At 43.8% G+C, this 25,357-nt stretch overlaps 1 protein-coding gene across 4 annotated transcripts in view; it reads right to left on the bottom strand.

Annotated features, from left to right (window-relative positions):
• LOC115224805 (mitotic spindle assembly checkpoint protein MAD2B) overlaps positions 1 to 25,357 on the bottom strand; it is a 52,984-nt gene that overhangs the window by 25,604 nt on the left and 2,023 nt on the right. For 2 of the 4 annotated variants that reach the window (XR_005003903.1, XR_005003902.1), the window contains exons 2-7: positions 23,781 to 23,899; positions 21,249 to 21,424; positions 17,171 to 17,265; positions 6,447 to 6,520; positions 3,020 to 3,112; positions 1,038 to 1,165 (exon numbers count right to left, since the gene is read on the bottom strand). Coding sequence is in view for 2 of the 4 variants with exons in the window: in XM_036513558.1 (XP_036369451.1) it covers positions 1,115 to 1,165; positions 3,020 to 3,112; positions 6,447 to 6,520; positions 17,171 to 17,265; positions 21,249 to 21,424; positions 23,781 to 23,899 (608 nt within the window). In the remaining 2 variants the exon portion in view is untranslated. Of the gene's footprint in view, positions 1 to 704; positions 1,166 to 3,019; positions 3,113 to 6,446; positions 6,521 to 17,170; positions 17,266 to 21,248; positions 21,425 to 23,780; positions 23,900 to 25,357 lie in introns of those variants that run through there. The other 2 variants (XM_036513558.1, XM_029795728.2) reach the window with 2 other exon arrangements.

The following is a 25,357-nucleotide window of genomic DNA, read 5'->3' as shown; positions in this document are numbered from 1 at the left end:
TAGATAGATAGATAGATAGATAGAGCTGGCAGAAACGTTAGCACTCCGGGCGAAATGCTTAGCGGTATTTCGTCTGCTGTTTCGTTCTGAGTTCAAATTCCGCCGGGGTTGACTTTGCCTTTCATCCTTACGGGGTCGATAAATTAAGTACAGTTACGCACTGGGGTCGATGTAATCGACTTAATGTCCTTGTTTATCCCATCTATGTTTAGCCTCTTGTGGGCAATAAAGAAATAAGATAGATGGATGGGTTATCTCAGCCGTCAACAAGTAAGAACGAAAATATAAAGTTAAGACATGATAAAAATAAGGGTTTAAGATGAAAAATACTGAGAGAAACACAATGAAATGTAGATTAACAACAAGTTGAATTTAAACCACTTATCTCGAATCTTTCATCTTCCGGGATACGTATTTCACAGCCAAGGAATCTAGGTGTTGTAAAGAGGGGCTGTGGCAAGCTTTAGTTTATATAGGGTGGTGTGTAGGGAAGTAGGAAGTAGGTCTTGGCTGAACTAAAGTAATCGAAGGAGAGGGAGAAAGACACATAGTGATACAGAGAGGAGAGGGTGACACGACTGAGCCAGTTTGGCACCTAATAATGATAATTAATGCATACAATCAATTGAATAGACAATAGAGGCTTACCGTTAGATAACGAGCAATCAACAGGTGAAAGTTATTAATTAACTGCAAAGATGACATGGATAAAATCAAAGTACATTTATGTTATTTAGGTACACGAATATATACAGACACTTACTTTGGTAACACGTCTGATCAACATGGCATAATTAATGAGGTTTCTAGTTTGTTCTCTCACAGAAGACGGCTTCGAAGTGATTTAGTCCCAGACTAAAATGATTTCACTGATTACTGTGATAAATGGTCAGTTTGGAGGGGAGGGGGCTTCTTTTGTTTCTCTCTTTTTTTTTTTTTTTGAAATCACACTTTAACAACAGCAACAACAACAACAAGCATGTGTTATCCAATGACAAAGCTTTTGTACAAAGACGCTATCCCAACAACAACAACAACACACACACACACACACATCGGCAAATGGTCTTTCTTCTGTTTGAAGAGAAAATACAATTCTCTTGGTATTTATTCATCAAGTGTCCAGCTTCCGTTTCAAAGAACTCTCCTCAACAAATAATTGCATCTGAAATAAATCCAAAAAACATAATAAGAGGCGCAGGAGTGGCTGTGTGGTAAGTAGCTTGCTAACCAACCACATGGTTCCGGGTTCAGTTCCACTGCGTGGCATCTTGGGCAAGTGTCTTCTGCTATAGCCCCGGGCCGACCAATGCCTTGTGAGTGGATTTGGTAGACGGAAACTGAAAAGAAGCCTGTCGTATATATGTATGTATATATATGTATGTGTATGTATATGTTTGTCCCCCTAGCATTGCTTGACAACTGATGCTGGTGTGTTTATGTCCCCGTCACTTAGCGGTTCGGCAAAAGAGACCGATAGAATAAGTACTGGGCTTACAAAGAATAAGTCCCGGGGTCGATTTGCTCGACTAAAAGCGGTGCTCCAGCATGGCCGCAGTCAAATGACTGAAACAAGTAAAAGAGAGTAAAGAGAGTTAATTTGTGTTGGTTTTTCATTTCGTTTTCTCTCTTTTAACGTAAAATGATGCTGATATTGAATAAGCCACGGTCAGCCCTGACTAAGCACACCTTATCACAGCATCAATCAGACCATCAGATGCGGTTATACACCGCTGGTCACAATGCACTTCCATTTCTGTCTTGATTGCATCATTCTTTGATTAAATCCTCTTCCCGTCATTGTGGAGGCCTTGCAAGTTGGTCTCTCCTCATCTCTTGTGAGATAATCAATGATTAATACAAATCAATGGGAATAAAAAAGCATTAACCCCGTCACTTAGCGATTCGGCAAAATAGACCGATAGAATAAGTACTGGGCTTACAAAAGAATAAGTCCCGGGGTCGATTTGCTCGACTAAAGGTGGTGCTCCAGCATGGCCACAGTCAAATGACTGAAACAAGTAAAAGAAAGAAAAAAGCATTACATTGGACAGAGTAATCTAAATATAAACGTGTTAAGGGAGATTCGGCTGCTATTTCTTGTAGGTTTGCAGACTACATAAAGCGGCAGTTCTCAGCCTGGCTTTGTGGGTCCCTCGAGCTTCACAAATATAATGGTAGAGGGTCAGAGTTTATTGAAGTACATTTTCTATAGCTGGATGTCCTTCCTGTCATTACACCTCACCTGTTGTGAAGCTAGGTAATATTTCCCCACCCCCCATGGTTAGACATAAAAAAATCTGCCTCAATGAATTCTGTTAGCCTCATGCAATCATGGAAAGGGAGACATTAGCCCTTTCATTACCATATTTCTGGTGAAATACACTGCCTTTTTATCAACTAATTTTGAAAATAATAAAAAAGAAATGTTAAAATATTTCTGACACTATTCAGCTGAGGCTTGGAACATAAATTAACATGAAATTTTAATTTAGATTACTTTAAAATGGGAAATTTGTATCATAAGGAGTGGCTGTGTAGTAAGTAGCTTGTTTACCAACCACATGGTTCCGGGTTCAGTCCCACTGCGTGGCACCTTGGGCAAGTGTCTTTTACTATAGCCTCGGACCGACCAAAGCCTTGTGAATGGATTTGGTAGATGGAAACTGAAAGAAGCCTGTCGTATATATGTATATATATATATGCATGTGTGTGTTTGTCCCCCCCCAACATTGCTTGACAACCGATGCTGGTGTGTTTATGTCCCCGTCACTTAGCGGTTCGGCAAAAGAGACCGATAGAATAAGTACTGGGCTTACAATGAATAAGTCCCGGGGTTGAGTTGCTCGATTAAAGGCGGTGCTCCAGCATGGCCGCAGTCAAATGACTGAAACAAGTAAAAGAGTAAAGAGAGTATAAATGCTTTCAGGCAGGTTGGTAGCTAAAGGGTTAAAACAACGATGAAGATCATGATGATAACTGCAGGTATAAGAAAAAATAATCAAAATTAACTCTTTACCTTCACAATATCTGAATTCACAGTCTTCATTGGCACCAGCGACGAATTGGACATGTTTTTCTGTTTTTCTTCAGCTTCAATCCAAGGAAAATTCTACAAAAGACAAAATGCTTTTTGACACCAGCTTTAAATCACAAAGAGACAGAGTTTGGATCTATGCTTTACTTTGGACAAATCGAAATCGAATTGAACCGGCCAGGATCACTGGTCTGGTGGTACGTAAAAAGCACTATCCGACTCGTGGCCGATGCCAGCGCCGCCTCGACTGGCTTCCGTGCCGGTGGCACGTAAAATACACCAACCCGACCGTGGCCATTGCCAGCCTCGCCTGGCACCTGTGCAGGTGGCACATAAAAAGCACCCACTACACTCACGGAGTGGTTGGCGTTAGGAAGGGCATCCAGCTGTAGAAACATTGCCAGATAAGATTGGAGCCTGGTGCAGCCTTCTGGCTTCCCAGATCCCCGGTCGAGCCGTCCAACCCATGCTAGCATGGAGAACGGACGTTAAACGATGATGATGATGATGATGGCCACAGATGCAGCTGTGTGGTAAGAAGCTTGCTTCCCAACCACATGGTTCCAGGTTCAGCCCCACAGTGTGGCACCTTAGGCAAGTGTCTTCTGCTATAGCCTTGTGAGTGGATTTGGGTGACGGAAACTGAAAGAAGCCCATCATATATCTGTGTGCGAATATATGTATATATTTATGAACAACAATTTAAAAGAGTGGCTTATTTGTAATTAGAATAGTCAAACCGTCCAACTCGTGCCAGCATGGAAAATGGACATCAAACGATGATGATGATGATGATGAACCTCAAGGCAAAATTAATAGAGGTCACAAAAGTGATGGAAGTTGCTGGCCAGCACAGCTTATGTTAAAATAAGAGTTAGATTAACCCCAAGTCCACTGAAGCACTAATGACTAACAAAGGGCGGTAACTCCCTTGCGTGTATAGCCATATCGCGATTTTGAATTTTGGTGAAGATCATCTTAATTCTCATCAAAGAAGCGAGTGGATTTGGGCAAGTGTCTTCTACATTAGCCTAGGGCCGACCAAAGCCTTGCGAGTGGTTTTGGTAGACGGAAACTGGAAGAAGCCCATCGTATACATATATATATATATATTAGAAGAAATGAGGTAATCAGAAGATCGGATGGTTCATATTTATAGATATTTATTTATATATTACATTTTTTACATATATATATCATATCATTCAGATTATTAGCGCTTTCTCCCATTCCAGTGGGGTTTTCAAATCAATTTGATTTGAAAACCCCACTGGAATGGGAGAAAGCGCTAATAATCTGAATGATATGATTACCTCATTTCTTCTAATATATAATACCTGTACATCATCTCCAAACCTTCCAATATATATATATATATATATATATATATATATATATTATATATATATATATGTGTGTGTGTGTGTGTGTGTGTGTGTGTGTGTGTGTCTGTCCCCTAGCATTGCTTGACAACCGATGCTGGTGTGTTTATGTCCTCGTTACTTAGCGGTTCGGAATAAGAGACCGATAGATTAAAGGCGGTGCTCCTTGTCATTCAGTGGTTTTTCTTTTAAGATTGATAAGGGTAGTTAAGTTTCACCCTAGGCGTTAAGAGTCACTGATGAGAATTAAGATGGTCTTCACCGAAATTCGAAATTGCGATATGGCTATACACGCAAGGGAGTTACCTCCCTTCGTCAGTCATTAAGTATAGGGCTTGAGCGGTCCTAGGGTTAATTTAATTCTTATTTTTAGCATAAGCAGTGCTGGCCAGCACCTTCCGTCACTTTTGTGGCATCTATTGATTTTGTAGATATTTATGTGTGTGTCTGTCAGTCTGTGTTAGTCTCTCACCACTGCTTGACAACCAGTGTTAGTTTGTTAACCTCCCTGTACTTAATGGTTTGACAAAACGTGACTGAGAGAATAAGTACCTGGCTTAAAAGAACATTCTGGTGTCAGTTTGTTTGACAAAACCCTTCAAGGTGGTGCCCCAGCAAGTCTGTAATCTCAGGGCATCTAGCTGTAGAAGCCACCCCAAAACAGACAGTAGAATCTGATACAGCAGTCGGCCTTACCAGCTCTTTGCAAACCATCCAACACATGCTAGCACGGAAAACAGACAGGAAACAATGATGATGCTGATGAAATAAATAAATAAAATAGGCGTAGGAGTGGCTGTGTGGTAAGTAGCTTGCTTACCAACCACAATTTCCGGGTTCAGTCCCACTGCATGGCACTTTGGGTAAGTGTCTTCTACTATAGCCTCGGGCCGACCAAAGCCTTGTGAGTGGATTTGGTGGACGGAAACTGAAAAAAGCCCGTCGTATATATCATCATCATCATCATCATCATCGTTTAGCGTCCGCTTTCCATGCTAGCATGGGTTGGACGGGTCAACTGGGGTCTGTGAAGCTGGAAGGCTTCGTCAGGCCCAGTCAGATCTGGCAGTGTTTCTACGGCTGGATGCCCTTCCTAATGCCAACCACTCCGCGAGTGTAGTGGGTGTTTTTTACGTGCCACCTGCACAGGTGCCAGACAGAGCTGGCGAACGGATGGTGCTTTTACGTGTCACCGACACGGGGCCAGACAGAGCTGGCAACCGGCCACGAACGGACGGTGCTTTTACGTGCCACCTGCACAGGTGCCAGACAGAGCTGGCGAACGGATGGTGCTTTTACGTGTCACCGACACGGGGCCAGACAGAGCTGGCAACCGGCCACGAACGGACGGTGCTTTTACGTGTCACCGGCACAGGGGCCAGCCGAGGCTGGCAACGGACGCGAACGGATGGTGCTTTTACGTGCCACCGACACGGTTGCCAGACAGAGCTGGCAAACGGCCACGAGCGGATGGTGCTTTTACGTGCCACCGACACGGTTGCCAGACAGAGCTGGCAAACGGCCACGAGCGGACGGTGCTTTTACGTGTCACCGGCACGGGGGCCAGACAGAGCTGGCAAACGGCCACGAACGGACGGTGCTTTTACGTGTCACCGGCACGGGGGCCAGGCGAGGCTGGCAACGGACACGAACGGATGGTGCTTTTACGTGCCACCGACACGGGGCCAGGCAGAGCTGGCAAACGGCCATGAGCGAATGGTGCTTTTACGTATCACCGGCACGGGTGCCAGACGAGGTGTGTATATATATATATATATATATATATATATATATATGCATGTGTGTGTTTGTGTGTCTGTGTTTGTCCCCCTAGCATTGCTTGACAACCAATGCTGGTGTGTTTATGTCCCCGTCACTTAGCGGTTCGGCAAAAGAGACCGATAGAATAAGTACTGGGCTTACAAAAGAATAAGTCCCGGGGTCGAGTTGCTCGATTAAAGGCAGTGCTCCAGCATGGCCGCAGTCAAACGACTGAAACAAGTAAAAGAGTAAAGAGTAATACATACCTTTAGAATCTGTTTTTCTTCCAGTCTTAACATGGCAGAGTCACAGGTATGAATATGGATAACCCAGGTGACATCTGTGGAAAACAACATATTGACAATGGTGTCAAACGGCAGCAAGTTTCTTTACTGTTCTAGGTTGATTTATAATATAATATATAATGAAATAATTGTATACAGTGCTCAGGTGCACCACAACTTGTCAGACAGTGCGTATAAAGCATATGCAGTAATGTACAAATGTCTGGAAAGCGAACAATGTATGAGTCAGATACATGCTTGTGTGTGTATGGAGGGGAGAAAATCAGGTGTAGTGTTGGCGAATCTCAGGAAGCATGTAAGTTTTGAAGGATGCAGTGCTCCGACAACTCACAACTGATGCCGGCAGTTTGTTCCATGCTTCAGCAACTCTCAGTGTGAAAAAATATTTCCTGAAGTCATGGGAGCTGTGCTGTTTTCTGACTTTGTAAATATGTCCACGGGTGTTAGATGGGTGGAGTTTGAAAAGGTGCTCAGAGTTATTGTTTGTACGATGGTTGATAATTTTATGGGTGTCTGCCAAGTCAGCTACCAGACATCGGAGTTTCAATATGTCCATGCCCAGGGAAGTAAGGCGTTCAGAATATGGCAAATGCCTGATGGAAGGTATTCTTTTGGTTGCACGTCGCTGAACGGCTTCCAGATGATTGATATCCTGGCCAAGATAGGGGTTCCAGACCGGTGATGCAAATTCCAGGTGAGGTCTTACCATAGCTATATAAAGCCGCAGATAGATAGTCGGAGAGCGGCTCACAAAGGATTTGGTGAGTGATGCCAAGACACCCTCAGCCTTCTTAACAATTTTAGTGATGTGTTTTGTCCAATGCAAATCACTCTCGACAATAACACCCAGGTCACGTTCACATGAAGACTTTTTGAGACTAGTGTTGTGGAGGGAGTAGGTGGACGCTGGGTTTCTCCCCGCAAAATGCATAGTGGTACATTTGTCCACAACCAGCTTGAGTTGCCAGTCCATGATCCACTGCTGCATTGTGTCCAGGTCTGCTTGCAATAGAGATCAATAGTATACAGGATCTGACCTCTTTATTTCGAGGTACAGCTTGATGTCATCTGCATATTTCAGCACTGTGGCATTCTTTAAGTTGGCATCTATGTCATTAACATATGCAACAAATAAAAGGGGGCCAAGAACAGATCCCTGTGGTACACCAGATGTCATCTCATAGGGCGAAGAGTGCTGTCCTAGAACTGTGACAACCTCTTTTTGGCCGAAAATAAAGGACTTCAACCAGTTATAGAGTTTGTCTCTTACGCCCAACACAGAGAGCTTCACCATAAGTCTTTTGTGTGGCACAGAGTTAAAAGCCTTAGCAAAGTCCAGGTAAACAACATCCACCCAGGATCCGTGATCAGTGATTTGGGTAACGCCCTCAAGAAACTCGATGAGTTGATTACAGCAGCTGGAGTTAGGAATAAATCCAAATTGTGACGGCTGGATGAGGCTGTGAGACTTCCAGAAGTTCCAGAGGGTTTCCCTGATACAGGATTCCATCAGTTTGGCGATGGAGCTAGTAAGACTAACGGGGCGATAGTTGACAGGCGATGTGCGGCCGCCTTTTTTGAACAGAGGGATAACACTGGCAGTTTTCCACTGTTCTGGAGTAACACCATTGTCAAGACAGAATTGGAAGAATAGAGGAAGTTGGCTTAGAAGAAAGTACCCACCGCATTTGAGAAGTAAGTATGTAACACCATCGAGACCAGGAGAGGCATAGTTACGTTTATTCTTAAGGTGGCGTTGTAGCATTGCTGGTGTAAATTGCATAGTAGATATAGAGTCCGATGTCAGTGGTGCTGAAGATGGAACATTTTGGTCTTCGACAGTAAAGATGCCGGCATAGCATCCAGCAATGATTTCTGCACATTCTTCGGGATTGCCAGTAATCTGTCCTGTGTGGGGATTGCAAAGGGGACCAACTGGAGAGTGGGGTCTCTGCTTTGAGTGTACATACTTCCAGAACACTTTGCTGTCAGGATTGGTTGCTATGCGCTGTTCGAATGCACCTTCTTGAGGTGGTTGGCTGACCTATTGCGCTTTTTCCTGTTGACCTCTGATTTGTGCAATTTGTATTCCTGTTCAGCATTACGGCGTTCTTTCCTGGAAAGTCGGACTGCTGTAGTTTCCCAAATTGCAGTATTGGGTGGTTTTTTGTGCTTGCATGGTACTGATGCTGCACATGCCGCTCATATTGAATTCAATATGTTCTGGAGTATAATGTCCAGATCTCCAGAGGCATAAAATTCGAGCCAGTTTGGGCGTTGCAGCTCAGTACAATAAGAGCTCCAGTCTGCTTTATTCCAGTCAAAGCGGGCAGTTTGAAGATGGTTGTGTTTTTTGTTACAACCAATCAGAGACAAGTCGGCCATGATCATGGAATGATCAGAGTCACCTAAGGGTTCTTCAGTAGTGACACTAATGATTGTTTCAGGAGAAGCAGTAAGTAGCAGATCCAAAGTGTTGTTGCCTCTTGTGGGGGAGGTAACGACTTGGGACCAATTTGAATTCAGCACCAGTTCAAGGAAATCGTCTACACTTTGCGGCCAACGGAAGGCCTCCCAGTCAATCTCAGGGAAATTGAAGTCGCCCGCAATATAAACATACGCAGCAGCTCTGAGGATATCAAAAAGCTGTGCGTCTTGACGATAATTTGGGGGGTGGTAAGCAACTCTGAGCAGAAGTGTTGACATGGTCATGTGTATATTGCAGAAAAATACTTCCTGCTGAGATTGGTTCAAATCATCACAGGGGATAGCCGATAGATTTGATCGAACATAAATCATTACACCCCCTCCACGGCGATTAATGCAGTCTTTGCAGAACAGGTTGTAGCCGGCTATGCTGAAAACTCTATCACAGAGTGCAGAGTGTGCCCATGTTTCCGTGACTGTGATGAAATCTGGGTTGATACTTTTGACGTAGGAGTCAAAAGGATGCACCTTGTTGCATAAACTACGGGCATTCAAGGACAGCAGTTTATATCTGGATTTCAGATGATGATATACAGGGGATGGCTGATTGTTCTTGGTTAGTTTCCCAAGATTTTTGTATTGCCAGTTGTTGTTGTGGGTGCAGTCTGCTCAGTCCAACTGGCATCCCTTATCCACGACTCACCAGACTTGACAAATTTCCAGATTTGCCCATCATCGCGGAGGCTAAAACTCTCCCGTGGCACAGAGTTGCGATTTAGGGAAGCTACAGATCATAGCTTTGGGCGTACATCAGGTGGTAGGCCAGGACGTGTTCTAAAGTTGATTACGTTGTCATGCCGAGCTCTATCAGCAGCCAGATGGAATGTCCGCGCCTCAGTAAAGCCCGTAAACAACAGCCTGATCAGCCTAGGTTTGGATCCCGGTCGGCCAAGGCGGGAAGCACTTTTTGGAGGGACACAGCTGAGATCCCTAGCTGCGTTTCCAATGAATGCCTGCAGATCTACCACATCTTCCGGCACTCCAATGGCAATTAATTCATGAGTGGCTGGTTCAGCAACTCCCTACGAGCCACAGGTAAGTTGCTGAGCAAGGCACTCCGGTACGACCCTTTGCTGTGAGTTGTCGCACAGACACTGGTTCTGATTTATTGGATCTAGTTATTGGGGAGAGGTCAGGCTGGAGCACAGCATTCAAGAGTTTTAGTGAAGCCAATGTGTGCGATGTTGTTTTATTCTTTGACTGGACTTAGTTATTGGGCTGAGGCCATGCTGCGACATTGCCTTGAAAGGGTTAATCCAATCAACGCCAGTTTCTTCCCCTCACCCACAAACTGCTCAGCCACAGGGACGTCAACAAACCAACACTAGTTATCAATTAATGTGAGATTAACAAACATACACACGTATATGTGTGTGTGTGTGTGTGTGTATATATATACACACACATTATAGGTGAGCAAGTTAGTAGTGGGAGCAGTTGCTCTGAGAGTGTAGCTACTGGAATAAGAATAGCCTGGTCAAAGTTCAGAGAGCTCCTACCTCTGCTGGTAACAAAGGGTATCTTGCTCAGAATAATAGGGAGACAGTATAGGCATAGGAGTGGCTCTGTGGTAAGTAGCTTGCTTACAAACCACATGGTTCCGGGTTCAGTCCCACTGCATGGCACCTTGGGCAAGTGTTTTCTAACATAGCCTAGGGCCGACAAAGCCTTGTGAGTGGATTTGGAAGACGGAAACTGAAAGAAACCCTTCGTGTGTGTGTGTATATATATATATATATATATATATATATATATATGTATGTATGTATATATATATATATATATATATATATATAATATATATATATATATATGCATATATATATATATATTATATATATGCATATATGCATATATATATATATATATATATATGCATATATATATATATGCATCATCATCATCATCATTTAGGGTCCGTTTTCCAGCTAGCATGGGTTGGACGGTTCAACTGGGGTCTGTGAAGCCGGAAGGCTTCATCAGGCCCAGTCAGATCTGGCAGTGTTTCTACGGCTGGATGCCCTTCCTAACGCCAACCACTCCGTGAGTGTAGTGGGTGCTTTTTACGTGCCACCCGCACAGGTGCCAGACAGAGCTGGCAAACGGCCACGAACGGATGGTGCTTTTACGTGCCACCGGCACGGGGCCCAGGCGAGGCTGGCAACGGACACGAATGGATGGTGGTTTTACGTGCCACCGGCACGGGGGCCAGGTGAGGCTGGCAACGGACACGAGCGGATGGTGCTTTTACGTTCCACCGGCACGGGGACCAGGCGAGGCTGGCAACGGACACGAACGGATGGTGCACTTACGTGCCACCGGTACGGGGGCCAGGCGAGGCTGGCAATGGACAAGAACGGATGGTGCTTTTACGTGCCACCGGCACGGGGGCCAGGCGAGGCTGGCAGCGGACACGAACGGATGGTGCTTTTACGTGCCACCGGCACAGAGGCCACACGGGGCGGTGCCGGCAACGACCACAATCGGATGGTTCGCTTAACCACAGCTGCAATTTCCACTGATGTTGATCGACCTCAATTTTGGTTCTGCTTTCTGATTTGATTTGGTTTGATTTTGACTGTTCTCATTGGTCTTGCTGGGTCTTCTCACGCACAGCATACTTCCATAGGTCTCGGTCTCTAGTCATTTCCTTGGTGAGACTTAAAGTTCGAAGGTCATGCTTCACTGCCTCGTCCCAGGTTTTCCTGGGTCTACCTCTTCCACAGGTCCCCTCAACTGCCAGAGTGTGGCACTTTTTCACACACCTATCTTCATCCATTCTCGCCACATGACCATACCAGCGCAATCGTCTCTCTTGCACACAACATCTGATGCTTCTTAGGTCCAACTTTTCTCTCAAGGTGCTTACACTCTGTCGACTATGAACACTGACATTACACATCCAACGGAGCATACTAGCTTCATTTCTTGCGAGCTTACGCAAATCCTCAGCAGTCACGGCCCAAGTTTCACTACCATGTAGCATGGCTGTACGTACACATGCATCATACAGTCTGCCTTTTACTTTGAGCGAGAGGCCTTTTGTCACCAGCAGAGGTAAGAGCTCTCTAAACTTTGCCCAGGCTATTCTTACTCTAGCAGTTACACTTTCAGCACACCCGCCCCCGCTACTGACTTGGTCACCTAGGTAGCAGAAGCTATCAACTACTTCTAATTTTTTCCCGGAAACGTGATAGAAGTTGGTCTCTGCATATTTTCAGAGTTTATTGCTCCTGAGCATCTGCCACAGATAAAAACTATTTTCCTAGTTAGTCTTCCTTTGACATTACTACATCTCTTATGTGTCCATAGCTTACATTTGGTGCATCTTATAGAGTTTCTACCTACGCCTTTTCTACAGATCGAGCAAGGCCATCAACCTGAAGGCGTTTGTGATTGGTCTACCTTCCTACTTATTAGGACTTTGGTTTTGGCAAGGTTGATTCTAAGGCCCTTCGATTCTAAACCTTGCTTCCACACCTGAAACTTCTCCTCCAGTTCTGATAGAGACTCAGCAATTAGAGCAAGGTCATCAGCATAGAGGAGCTCCCAGGGGCATCCTGTCTTGAATTCCTCCGTTATTGCCTGGAGGACTATGATAAATAGGAGGGGACTGAGGACTGAACCTTGGTGGACCCCAACCTCTACCCTGAATTCTTCACTGTACTCGATGCCAACCCTCACCTTACTAGCAGCGTCTCTGTACAGGGCTCGCACAGCTCTCACTAACCATTCATCTATCCCTAGTTTCCTCATTGACCACCAGATAAGGGATCGGGGGACCCTGTCGAAGGCTTTCTCTATATCGACAAAAGCCAGGTATAGGGGGCTTGTCTTTGGCTAGGTATTTCTCCTGCAGCTGTCTTACCAGGAATATAGCATCAGTAGTACTTTTCCCTGGCACGAACCCAAACTGCATCTGATCTAAGCTAACTCTCTCTCTAATTAGTTGGGCTATAACCCTCTCCGTAACCTTCCTTACCTGATCTAGCAGCTTGATACCCCTGTAGTTATTTGTATCTAGGGCGTCACCTTTACCTTTGTAGCAGCTGACTATTATGCTGCTACACCAGTCATTGGGAATGACTCCTTTGTGTATCACCTGGTTAACTATACAGGTGACTAGGCTATAGCCGGCACTACAAGGTATTTTGAGCATCTCTGCAGTAATTCCTGATGGGCCTGGGGCTTTCCTTGTTTTCATGCTTATAATTGCCTTAACTACTAAGGAACTGTCAACTCGGATTGCTGGTCCCTCTGTTGGGTCAACATTCGGCAGACTCTCTTTATCCCATTCATTTTCCTCATTCAGTAACCTTTCATAGTGGCGTCTCCAAACCTCTCTCTTTGCATCCTCATTTAGCGCAAGTGAGCCGTCATCCGTGCGAACACATTTTTCTCCTACCACGTCACGATTCTCTCTCACACACTGTCTTGCTATACGAAATACCTCAAGTCTTTCATCCTCACGGTGCAGGACATTGGCAAATTTTTTCTTATCTGCTTCCCCTCTGGCTAAATACACCTGCCTCCTAGCTTCCCTTCTTGCAGTCTGATACACTTCCCTGCTACCACCGTTCTTCCAGTCCTTCCAAGCCTGTTTCTTTTGTCTAATAGCCCTGACAACAGTATTGTTCCACCACCACGTTATTTTGGGTCTTGTGGAAACTTTGCACCAGTCTAAGTTGTGGTGTACATTCTTCGCCTGGGAAGGTTTTGGCATTTATAAGCAGCCATCTTTCCCTTTTTCTGGCAAGGAGTAGTCGAGTTGGCTATGTATGCTGGCCCGAACGGTAGGTGACCAAGTGGCTTGTCGTTTCCTGAAGTTAGTGTTGCAAACCATAAGACTATTCGCATCACAGAACTCCAGCAGCCTGGTTCCCCCTCCTCATTGCGAGAACCATAACCATAGCCTCCATGAACGCCATAGAAGCCCTCAGCATATCGTCCAACATGCCCATTGAAGTCACCAGCCACAAAGAGAAGGTCCCTGTCGTTCGTCAATGAGGTGGTCTGCAGAAGGGTGTCATAGAAACAGTCTTTCTGTCCTCAGGTAGCTCTGGCTGAGGGGCATAGGCCGATTATAGTTTGCTAAAACTATGATGGAGCACTAATCTAATCTTGAGTATTCTGTCACATACTCTGACTACCTCGATTACCTTACCTACCCATTTTTCGGCAATAAGCATACCCACTCCCCCGACCCCTTCAGTATTCCCAGCCCAGAAAATCTCGTACCTCTGTCCTTTACCTGTGAGGAACCTAGCAGAACCTCCTCTCCACCTCACCTCTTGAATACAGCATATATCTACACACCTCCGTTCAAGCAATTTAACGATCTCGCCAGATCTGCCTTTCAGTGTGCCAACGTTGAGGGTGCCAACCCTGAGGGAGTGGGAGGCATTGGACCTAGTAGCATCATGCAACTGAAAAGAAACTCGCGTTTGGCAGGATTCATAGACAGACAATTAAACCTAAGTTCAAACCGCGTACGTTACCAATATATCTTGCAATGAATGACCACTACCTTTTATGGAAGGAGGAGCAGGTGGCGTAAGACTTTGAAGTGAGCATGGGAGACAACAGGGATGCGAAAATTTAGGACTTCCTGTAGCGGTGGGGGGCAGCGTAAAACTTCAAGTGTACATCGAAGCCCGCGAAAAATCGGCCGCCATTGCGATCACCCCTGTAAGGGAAAACTTAAATATCTATTCTATATTTAAATGAGACGCGAGGCTGAATCGATAGACAACGATAACTAATGAATTATACATAATATGCATATATGCATATGACTGAAACAAGTAAAAGAGCAAAGAGTATGATGCATGTGTGCGAACAGCCATGCTACATGGTAGTGAAACATGGGCCGTGACTGCAGTGGACATGCGTAAACTTGCAAGGAATGAAGGTAGTATGCTCTGCTGGATGTGTAATGTCAGTGTGCATATACACGACAGAGTGTAAGCACCCTGAGAGAAAAGTTGGACATAAAAAGCATGAGATGTGGTGTGCAAGAGAGACGACTGCACTGGTATGGTCATGTGTTACGTGTGAATGAGGAAAGCTGAGTGAAAAAGCGTCACACCCTAGCAGTGGAGGGGACTTGTGGAAAAGGTAGACCCAAGAAGACCCAAGGTGGTGAAGCATGACCTTTGAACATTGGGCTTCACAGAGGCAATGACAAAAATGGAGACCTCTGGAGATATGCTGTGATTGAGAAGAATTGGCAAGCCAAGTGAGACCGTAACAGTGGCTTATGCCAGTGGAGCATAACCAGCCCATTTAAGAGCACCCTTCAATCATGGGCAATAAACTGCACTTGCAAAGACCTGTTTAGGCAAGTGAAGTCATTGTTGTGGCTGATGACAGTACGGCCCGATTGGCACTCGTGACAGTGACATGTAAAAGGCACCATTCGAGCATGGTTGATGCCAGTGCCGCCTGACTGGCCCTCATACTAGTGGCACATTAAAAGCACCCACAACACTTTCGGAATGGTTGGCGTCAGGAAGGGCATCCAGCCATAGAAACCTTGCGAGATCAGATTGGAGCTTGGTGCAGCCTTCTAGCTTGCCAGCCCTGAGTCAGACTGACCAACCCATGGTAGCATGGAAAGAGGACGTTAAACGACGACGACATATATACATACATTGTTTATGTACATATATATATATTCATTATGTATGTATATATATATATATTATGTATATATTATGTATGTATATATATATATACATTATGTATATATTATGTAAGTATATATATACATTATGTATATATTATGTAAGTATATATATTGGCTGTGTGGTAAGTAGCTTGTTTACCAACCACATGGTTCCGGGTTCAGTCCCACTGCGTGACACCTTGGGCAAGTGTCTTCTACTATAGCCTCGGGCCGACCAAAGCTCTGTGAGTGGATTTGGTAGACGGAAACTGAAAGAAGCCCGTCGTATATATGTATATATATATATATGAGTGTGTGTGTTTGTGTGTCTGTGTTTGTCCTCCTAGCATTGCTTGACAACCGATGCTGGTGTGTTTACGTCCCCGTTACTTAGCGGTTCGGCAAAAGAGACCGATAGAATAAGTACTGGGCTTACAAAGAATAAGTCCCAGGGTCGAATTGCTCGATTAAAGGCGGTGCTCCAGCATGGCCGCAGTCAAATGACTGAAACAAGTAAAAGAGTAAAAGAGTATTATGTATATATATATATATATATATATATATATATATATATATTACGTATACATTATGTATATATATATATATTACGTATACATTATGTATATATATACACACGCACAAATATACATACAGAAGGTGTGCTGAAAAGGTCCCGGCTTTGAGTAAAAGAAACTACAGGATGAGGATCAGTTAATTATGATTTTGTTCAACATATTCCCCTCCTCTCAGATTCACACACTTATTGCAGCAGTCCCTCCGTTTTACTAAGCCCTGGAAAAGAACTCAGAAGGTTGGGTATCAAACCAAGCCTTTCAGACGACCCTTAAAGCCAAGAACTTTCCAGCACCTCCTCAAGTATGTGTATGTGTGTGTATGTATATATATATATATGTATAAATATATATATACATGAGTATATATTCACACACACACACACAGTATTTACTGATGTATAAAATAAGCTTCTTTCATTTTTAAATACATCAAACAAAAAGGCACAGGTGTGGCTGTGTGGTAAGAAGCTTGCTTCCCAACCACATGGCCCTGGGTTAAGTCCTATTGCGTGCCACCTCAGGCAAATGCCTTCTACTATAGCCTTGGGCTAACCAAAGCCTTGTGAGTGGATTTCGTAAACGGAAACTGAAAGAAGCCCATCATGTGTGTGTGTGTTTGTGACCCCGCCCCAACATCGCTTGACAACTGGTGTTAGTGTGTTCACATCCCTGTAACTTAGTGGTTCAGCAAAAGAGACTGACAGAATAAGTACTATTTAAAAAGAAAAAGTCCTGGGGTTGATTTGTTCAACCAAAACGTTTCAAGGCAGTGCTCCAGCATGGCCACAATAAATTACTGAAACAAGTAAAAGAATAAGATCGAGGCCAAGGACCCAGATGAGCAAAACAATCGTTATTAATAATAAAATATTGATCACAAACCGAACTATAACCTGTCCAACACAAGGAGGATGGAATTAGAAGATGATTAGAAGAGGAACGGTAAAGGGGGTTACCTTGAGGAAGAGGTTTCAGCAGTGCATCACAGACATTTATCTTCAACAGGAATGCCCTTAGGGATTGCTCCAACTCAGTCAGTAGAATATCACAACTGGAACAAAGTATAAGGGAAAGATTTAATAAGAATAATAATAATAATAATAATAATCCTTTTTACAAGAGGCACAAAGCCTGACATTTTTGGGGAGGGGATCAGTCGATTACATCGACCTCAGAATGTAACTGGTACTTCATTTATCAACCCTGAAAAATGAAAGGCAAAGTCAACCCTGGCAGCATCAGAATGTGATGACAGACGAAATACTGCTAAGCATTTTGCCCAGCATGTTAATGATTCTGCCAGCTCATCGCCTCATTAATAATAATAATAATGAAATTGTGTCTAGTGCTCAGGTGCATTACAACTCCTCAAAGGTGCATGTACAGTACATAGAATTATGTACAAAAGTCAGGAAAGTGAACAGTGTATGAGTCATGATAGATGTGTGTGCATGTGTATGAAGCAGGTAGGAGGGATATCAGGTGTAGTGTTGGTGAATTTCAGGGAGCATGGCGGTTTTAAAGGATGCAATGTCTCAGCAACCAACAACTGATGCAGGTAGTTTGTTCCATGCTTCAGCAACTCTGAGTGTGAGGAAATGTTTCCGAAAGTCATGAGAGCTGTGCTGTTTTCTGACTTTGTAGGCATGTCCACATGTGTTGGACACATGGAGCTGAAAAAGGTGCTCAAGGTGGTTGTTGGCACGATGGTCAATAATTTTGTGGCTGCTTACCGACTCAGTTGCCAAACGTTGGAGCTTCAATGTAGCCATGCCCAGGGTAGCAAGGCATTCAGAGTATTCGCTTGGTTGTACGTCTCTGAACAGTTTGCTGGAGGTCAATGTCCTGAGCAAGATAGGGGTTCCGGACTGGTGATGCAAATTCCAAGTGTGGCTACACCATAGCCATATACAGACTTATGAAGGGGAGAAAAAACTTTCACTTTGTTGCTGTGTGTGTGTGAGAGAGAGAGAGAATACTTGTGTGCATGTATGGCGTTTTAAGTTAGAATGTGTTATTGTCAGTCAACCGCCACACACGCACACACATCACATGTATATTCATATTAAACACCACACATACACATATATGTACAAATATTATTTAATTTGGGATCTTTTCACTTTGACCGGCAGATTAAAAGTTTTTGTAACTAAACGCTTTTAAACTTCGTATACTGGTAGAATGGGTCACATAAAACATCTTTTTCTCTTGGTGTTCTTGAGAAAATTCTGTAGTTTGTAAGCTATTTGTTGTTAAATTTCCCGTATTTCGGCAATTTCAACCAATCAATGACGTCTATTGAGGTGAACACAATTACTACTACTGTTTGTCAACAAGAAGTTCCGGCGGTGTATATTTCGTTTGTCACTGTTTACAGAATTTTCGCAAGAACGCCAAGAGAAAAAGATGTTTTATAAACACATTCTACCAGTATTCGAAGTTTAAAAGTGTTTATTTACAAGGAAATTATTTTTTAAATCTGCCGGTCAAAGTGAAAAGATCCATAATTTGCTTTGCGGGAAAGACTGTTTTAACGAAGTTGTGTCTTGTCCTTATCTTCAAAACGCGGAGTACTCTGAAACAGGGGACAACTGATGAAGGGAATGTTCTTTATGTTGCCTCTCTCGTTTCTCTATTTGTTTCTCTCGTTGTTTTCTATGTTTTTGTTTTTTATGTTCTCGTTTCTCATTTTGTTCATGTTTTTTTTTTGATGTCCTGTACCCATATATGCATGTATATATATACATATGTAGGTATGTACATATATGTGCCAGCCTTGCCTGGCCCCCGTGCGGGTGGCACATAAAAGCACCATCCGTTCGTGGCCGTTTGCCAGCTCTGTCTGGCACCTGTGCGGGTGGCACGTAAAAGCACCATCCGTTCGTGGCCGTTTGCCAGCTCTGTCTGGCACCTGTGCGGGTGGCACGTAAAAAAGCACCCACTACACTCACGGAGTGGTTGGCGTTAGGAAGGGCATCCAGCCACAGAAACACTGCCAGATCTGACTGGGCCTGATGAAGCCTTCCGGCTTCACAGACCCCAGTTGAACCATTCAACCCATGCTAGCATGGAAAACGGACGCTAAATGATGATGATACACACACACACACATAGAAGGGACAATGGTTTGACAGGCTACAAGTCAGCCATATTTGAACCTAGGCGCTCTCTCTCTCTCCTCTCCCTATGACACACAAGAGCTGACTAGCAACCATCATAGTCGGCTGTGTCACTTTTGTAGCCATTCTTCTTAGCTACAGGAACACATTACCTAGGAATTAAAATACAAGAGAACACAACTCTATTTGGATTCACAGATGCAGGAATAGCTGTGAGGTTGAGAGGTTCACTAGTGAACCATACAGTGTTGGGTTCAGTCCCACTGTGCAGTACCTTGAGCAAGTGTCTCTTGCACTAGTCCCAGGCCTTGTGAATGAATTCGAAAGAAATATATGATGTCTACATGTGTGTTTGAGCGTTTGTGTATGTTTCCTTGTATGTTTGTGTGTATCTGTGTCTGGACATCACATGATGGTTGTAAACAAGCACCACTGTCATACAAGCAGTGTTGATCGTTTCTAATCGTCTGGGAAAAACATGTCTGAATATGGGGAAAATATTAGTGTGCTTGGGGAAAAGTGAGGGTTGGCGATGGCAAGGGCATCTAACATAGAAAAATCTGCCTCGATGAATTCCATCTGACTTATGCAAGCAATGGGACAAAGGACATTAAAACAAATATGATGATGATGATGATGATGATGTGTGCATGTAGGTGTGTGTGTGTGCATGCTTATGTATGTGTCTTTTGTGAAAACATGTCTGACCATGGGGTAATATTAGCTTAATTGAAGGCAGTGAGCTGGCAGAAATGTTAGCACGCTGGGCGAAATGCTTAGTGGTATTTCGTCTGTCGTTACGTTCTGTGTTCAAATTCCACTGAGGTCGACTGTGCCTTTCATCCTTTCAGGGGTCGATTAAATAAGTACCAGTTACACACTGGGGTCAATATAATCGACTTAATCCGTTTGTCTTGTATGTCCTCTCTGTGTTTAGCTCCTTGTGGGTAGTAATGAAATAGATATTTCGTCTGTCGTTATGTTCCAAGGTGAAATTCCGACAAGGTCGACTTTGCCTTTCATGGGTCGATAACATAAGTACCAGTTGTGTACTGGAGTCAATCTAATTGATTGGGCTCCCTCCCCCAAAATCTCAGGCCTTGTGCCTAGAGTAGAAAAGAATATTAGCTTAATTGGAATCAAGTGAGGAAGGGTTGGTGATGAGAACAGCATCCAGCTATAAAACAATGCCTCAATAACATCATATCTGCATTCCATGCTGTCATGGGTTGGACAGTTTCACAGGAGCCGGCAAGGCTGGCAGGATTGTACCAGATTCTATTTGTCTCTTGTGGCATGGTTTGTACAGCCAGATGCCCTTCCTAACACCAACTACTTTACAGTGTGCTAGATGCTTCTTTTATGACACTGGCACAGGTGCCTTTACTTGGCACGGGCACAAGTGCCTTTACGTGGCACGGGAACAGGTGCCTTTACGTGGCATGGGCACAGGTGCCTTTACGTGGCACGGGCACAGGTGCCTTTATGTGGCACGGGCACAGGTGCCTTTATGTGGCACGGGCACAGGTGCCTTTATGTGGTACGGGCACAGGTGCTTTTATGTGGTACGGGCACAGGTGCCTTTACGTGGCACGGGCACAGGTGCCTTTACGTGGCACGGGCACAGGTGCCTTTACGTGGCACAGGCACAGGTGCCTTTATGTGGTACGGGAACAGGTGCCTTTACATAGCATGGACACAGGTGCCTTTACATGTGGAACTGGCGCAGGTACCTTTATGTGGAACCAAGAAGGGTGCTTTCTACAGGGTATTGCCACAAGTGCCTTCCACGTGACACCAGAACAAGTGCTTTCTATGTGATACCAGCATAAGAGCTTTATATTCATTTAACCCAAGCTTGTTAAAATGAACAACTGAACAAACACTCACAGCCAAAAAGATTTCTACTTACCCAAAGCCTGATAAGAGGGAAGGATAAGCAATTTCAAAGACAAAACGTTCTATCGGGGTCTGTTTGGAGTCAAGAATGACCAGTCCTACTCGGTTAACTTCCTGTGCTTCCAACAGTAATTTGATACTTTCAAGAATATTGGTAATGTACTGGATGACATCGGGATGAAGACACATCTGAAATAGAAAGTCACATGGAAATGCAGATTGTAACTAAAATTATAATTGTAGAAATTTAGAAGGTGCAAGCATGGATGTCTGGCAAGAAGTTTGATTTCAAACCACATGGTTCCGGGTTCAATCCCACAGCATGGCACTTTGGGCAAGTACTTTCTATTATAGCCCTGGGCTGACCAAACCATTGAGAGTGAATTTGGTAGATGGAAACTGAAAGAAGCATGACACACACACACACAAGTGTGTGTCCTTGTGCCTGTCTGTCTCCCACCACTCCTTGACAATTGGTGTTGGTGTGTTTATGTCCCCATAACTTAGTGGTTCATCAAAAGAACTGCTAAAATAAGTACCAGGTTTAAGAGAAATAAAATAAGTATTGGGGTTGATTTGTTCAACAAAAATTCCCCAAGGCTGTGCTCTGGCATGGCTGCAGTCTAATGATTGAAATTATATATATATAGAAACACTGCCAGATTTGACTGGGCCTGATGAAGCCTTCTGGCTTCACAGACCCCAGTAGAACCGTCCAACCCATGCTAGCATGGAAAACGGACGCTAAACGATGATGATATGTATAAAACTCAAATTGTATATCTGTGTGTTTAACTTCCCAGCACATCTTCTAGCTAACAAACCGTAGAACCACCAAAATAGGGTCACTTAAAGTTTAGGCAAATGAAAATTGAACTGCGCTATTTCTGTTCCGAAATTCATCTCACAAGTGCAAAAAATCGATAATGTGTTTGTTTAGGCCTTATCCCATGCATTGAATAGTGAACTTTACTCAGTTAGCTGTTTGACGTGAACTGTGTTCACCACACGTGCAAGCATGCGTAAATTGCATGAAAAATAAAAAATCAAGATATAAAAATGAATCGCCATAAACATTGTAGAAATTCGGCAAAGAAATGAATTTTCGGGATGTAGCCTGGAGGGTTTTTTCGTATTAATATATCGCCTGGGGCTAAAAGCACAGTAATACCCCCCCCCCAGTGGCTAGCCACATTCAGATGGCTAATACACCTTACGTTGTCGAGCGGTTACTGTTTATATCTCGTTCAGAGATTTATTATTGTTTTCAGACAGTTTTTCTAAATCAGTGACAGTGGTTGCTGTGAAAAACATTATATATTTATTTGCAAGGGGACTCCTTCATCGAAGACCGGTGCTTACCATCCGTTGACGAGAGGCAATTACCTTGAAACTATAGTCCGTATGTAGTACTCGGGTCTTCGAGGGAGGATGACCTCCCTTTGCAAATAACACAAGGGCACTGAGATAGTGTCTAAAGTCCTTCTGGTGACATTGATCGCCTGGGGCTAAAAGCATCAGTAACACCCCACCCCCCCAGTGGCTAGCCACATTCAGATGGCTAATACACCTTACGTTATATATATATCATCATATATATATGTATGTATATAATATATATATATATATATATATATATATATATATATATATATATATATGAGATTATGATAGAAGAAGGCTAACTCTTCCTTCCGTAGAAGAAAAAATTCAAATCGGACCATGTTAACACCAAAAATTATTTACATCAAAACGGCCCGGGGCTATAGCAGAAGACACTTGCCCAAGATGCCACGCAGTGGGATTGAACCCAGAACCATGTGGTTGGTTAGCAAGCTACTTACCACACAGCCACTCCTGCGCCTATATATATATATATATATATATATATATATATATGCACCATTCAAGCGTGGCCAGCACCCATACCAGTGGCATGTAAAAAGCACCATTTGAGTGTGGATGATGCCAGTACCATCTGACTGGCACCCATGCTGGTGGCACGTAAATAGCACCATTCAAGCATGGCCAATGCCAGTGCTGCCTAACTGGCTCCCGTGCTGGTGGCATGTAAAAAGCACCCACTACACTCTAGGAGTGGTTGGCGTTAGGAAGGGCATCCAGCTGTAGAAACCCTGCCAGATCAGATTGGAGCCTGGTGCAGCCTCCCAGCTTGCCAGTCCTCAGTCAAACCGTCCAACCCATGCCAGCATGGAGAGCAGATGTTAAACGACAATGATATATATTTCTTTACTACCCACAACAGGCTAAACATAGAAGGGACAAACAAGGACAGACAAAGGGATTAAGTCGATTACATCGACCCCAGTGCGTAACTGGTACTTAATTTATCGACCCCGAAAGGATGAAAGGCAAAATCGACCTCGGCGGAATTTGAACCCAGAACGTAACTGCAGACGAAATACTGCTACGAATTTCGCCCAGCATGCTAACGTTTCTACCAGCTCACACACACACACCTATACGTGTGTATGTAGGTGTGTACAATATAGTACAAAGTTGCAGCAATATTGTATAAACTCACCTGCACGGGGACATTGTACTTCTTTCGTGCCTCAAACACTCCTGCAGGGTAAAGATCTCGGTGATGAAGAATGCAATGGATGGCAACTTCCAGGAACTCTGTGACAATATCTGCAGCTACTGTTATTGAAGAATAAAGGAACACTTATGAAAAGAATACAAATAAAACAGTTGAATAAACTAGGAAATAGTTAGTGCTGCTCCAGCTTAGGCTCAGCTCTGGTTGAGCAGTCCTATACAATGCAAATACTCAACCAAGCAACATATTCTTTCTTTTACTTGTTTCAGCCATTTGACTGTGGCCATGCTGGAGCACCGCCTTTAGTCAAGCAAATCGACCCCAGGACTTATTCTATCGATCTCATTTGCCAAACCACTAAGTTACGGGGACGTAAACACACCAGCATCGGTTGTCAAGTGATGTTAGGGGACACACACACACATATATATATATATAAATACATACAATGGGTTTCTTTCAGTTTCCCTCCACCAGTGGGACTGAACCTGGAACCATGTGGTTGGTAAGCAAGCTACTTCATTTCTTTTAAATTGCCATAAAAGCATTACATACAGGGGGACACTACAACGCATGTGGGGACATATAACAATTAAAATTAAAATATGATGCTATGAATGACACATGAAAAACATTAAAATCAAAATATTAGCAGTCAATGAAAGATGAATTTAACTACCTGCGAACTGGATAACAGACATGAAAATAATCTGTCTGCAACGACAACTCAAAGAAGTTGTATCCTATACTCAAATGATAAAATAAAGGCCATATCCCATGCTGGTGCCAGGAAAAAAAAAAAAGAAGCACCAGTGTTGGTGCCAAGTCAAAAGCATCAGCACTGGTGCAACATAAAAAGTACCGGCACTGGTGCCACATAAAAAGCCGATGTGTAGGTGCAAGGTAAAAAGCGACCACACAGGTGCTACATAAAAAGTACCGGCACTGGTGCCACATAAAAAGCCCATGTGTAGGTGCAATGTAAAAAGCGACCACACAGGTGCCACAAAAAAGCATCTGTGCATGTGGAATATAAAAAGCACCCAGTACATTCTGTAAAGTGGTTGGTGTTAGGAAGGGCATCCAGCCACAGAAACCACGTCAAATCGGACAATTGGAGGCAGGTGCAGGTCTCTGGCCTACCATCCAACCTATGTCAGCATGAAAAAAGGATGTTAAATAATGATACTCTTACTCTTTTACTTGTTTCAGTCATTTGACTGTGGCCATGCTGGAGCACCGCCTTTAGTCGAGCAAATCGACCCTGGGACTTATTCTTTTGTAAGCCCAGTACTTCTTCTATCGGTCTCTTTTTGCCGAACCGCTAATTAAATATTTTCTTCCTCTCATTTATTTGCTACATATAAAAACGTTACATTTCCGTTACTGAAAATTTCAGGTCCCGTTAAAAGCAAAAGGAATTAATCTGGATTTGCTTTGTTTGTTTGTCTTTGCTTCTGGGCACGTATGTGTGTTGCTTTCGTGATCGTAAGACCGAACGCTCGATTGCCAACTCCGGGAGGTGCGCTGTGTTCTCCAAACAAACATTTCATTTCCCG

This window comes from Octopus sinensis, linkage group LG26 (assembly GCF_006345805.1).
Source record: "Octopus sinensis linkage group LG26, ASM634580v1, whole genome shotgun sequence".
Lineage (NCBI taxonomy): Eukaryota > Metazoa > Mollusca > Cephalopoda > Octopoda > Octopodidae > Octopus > Octopus sinensis.
The sequence above is the reverse complement of the archived record's forward strand: the minus strand, read 5'-3'. Positions and strand labels throughout refer to the sequence as shown.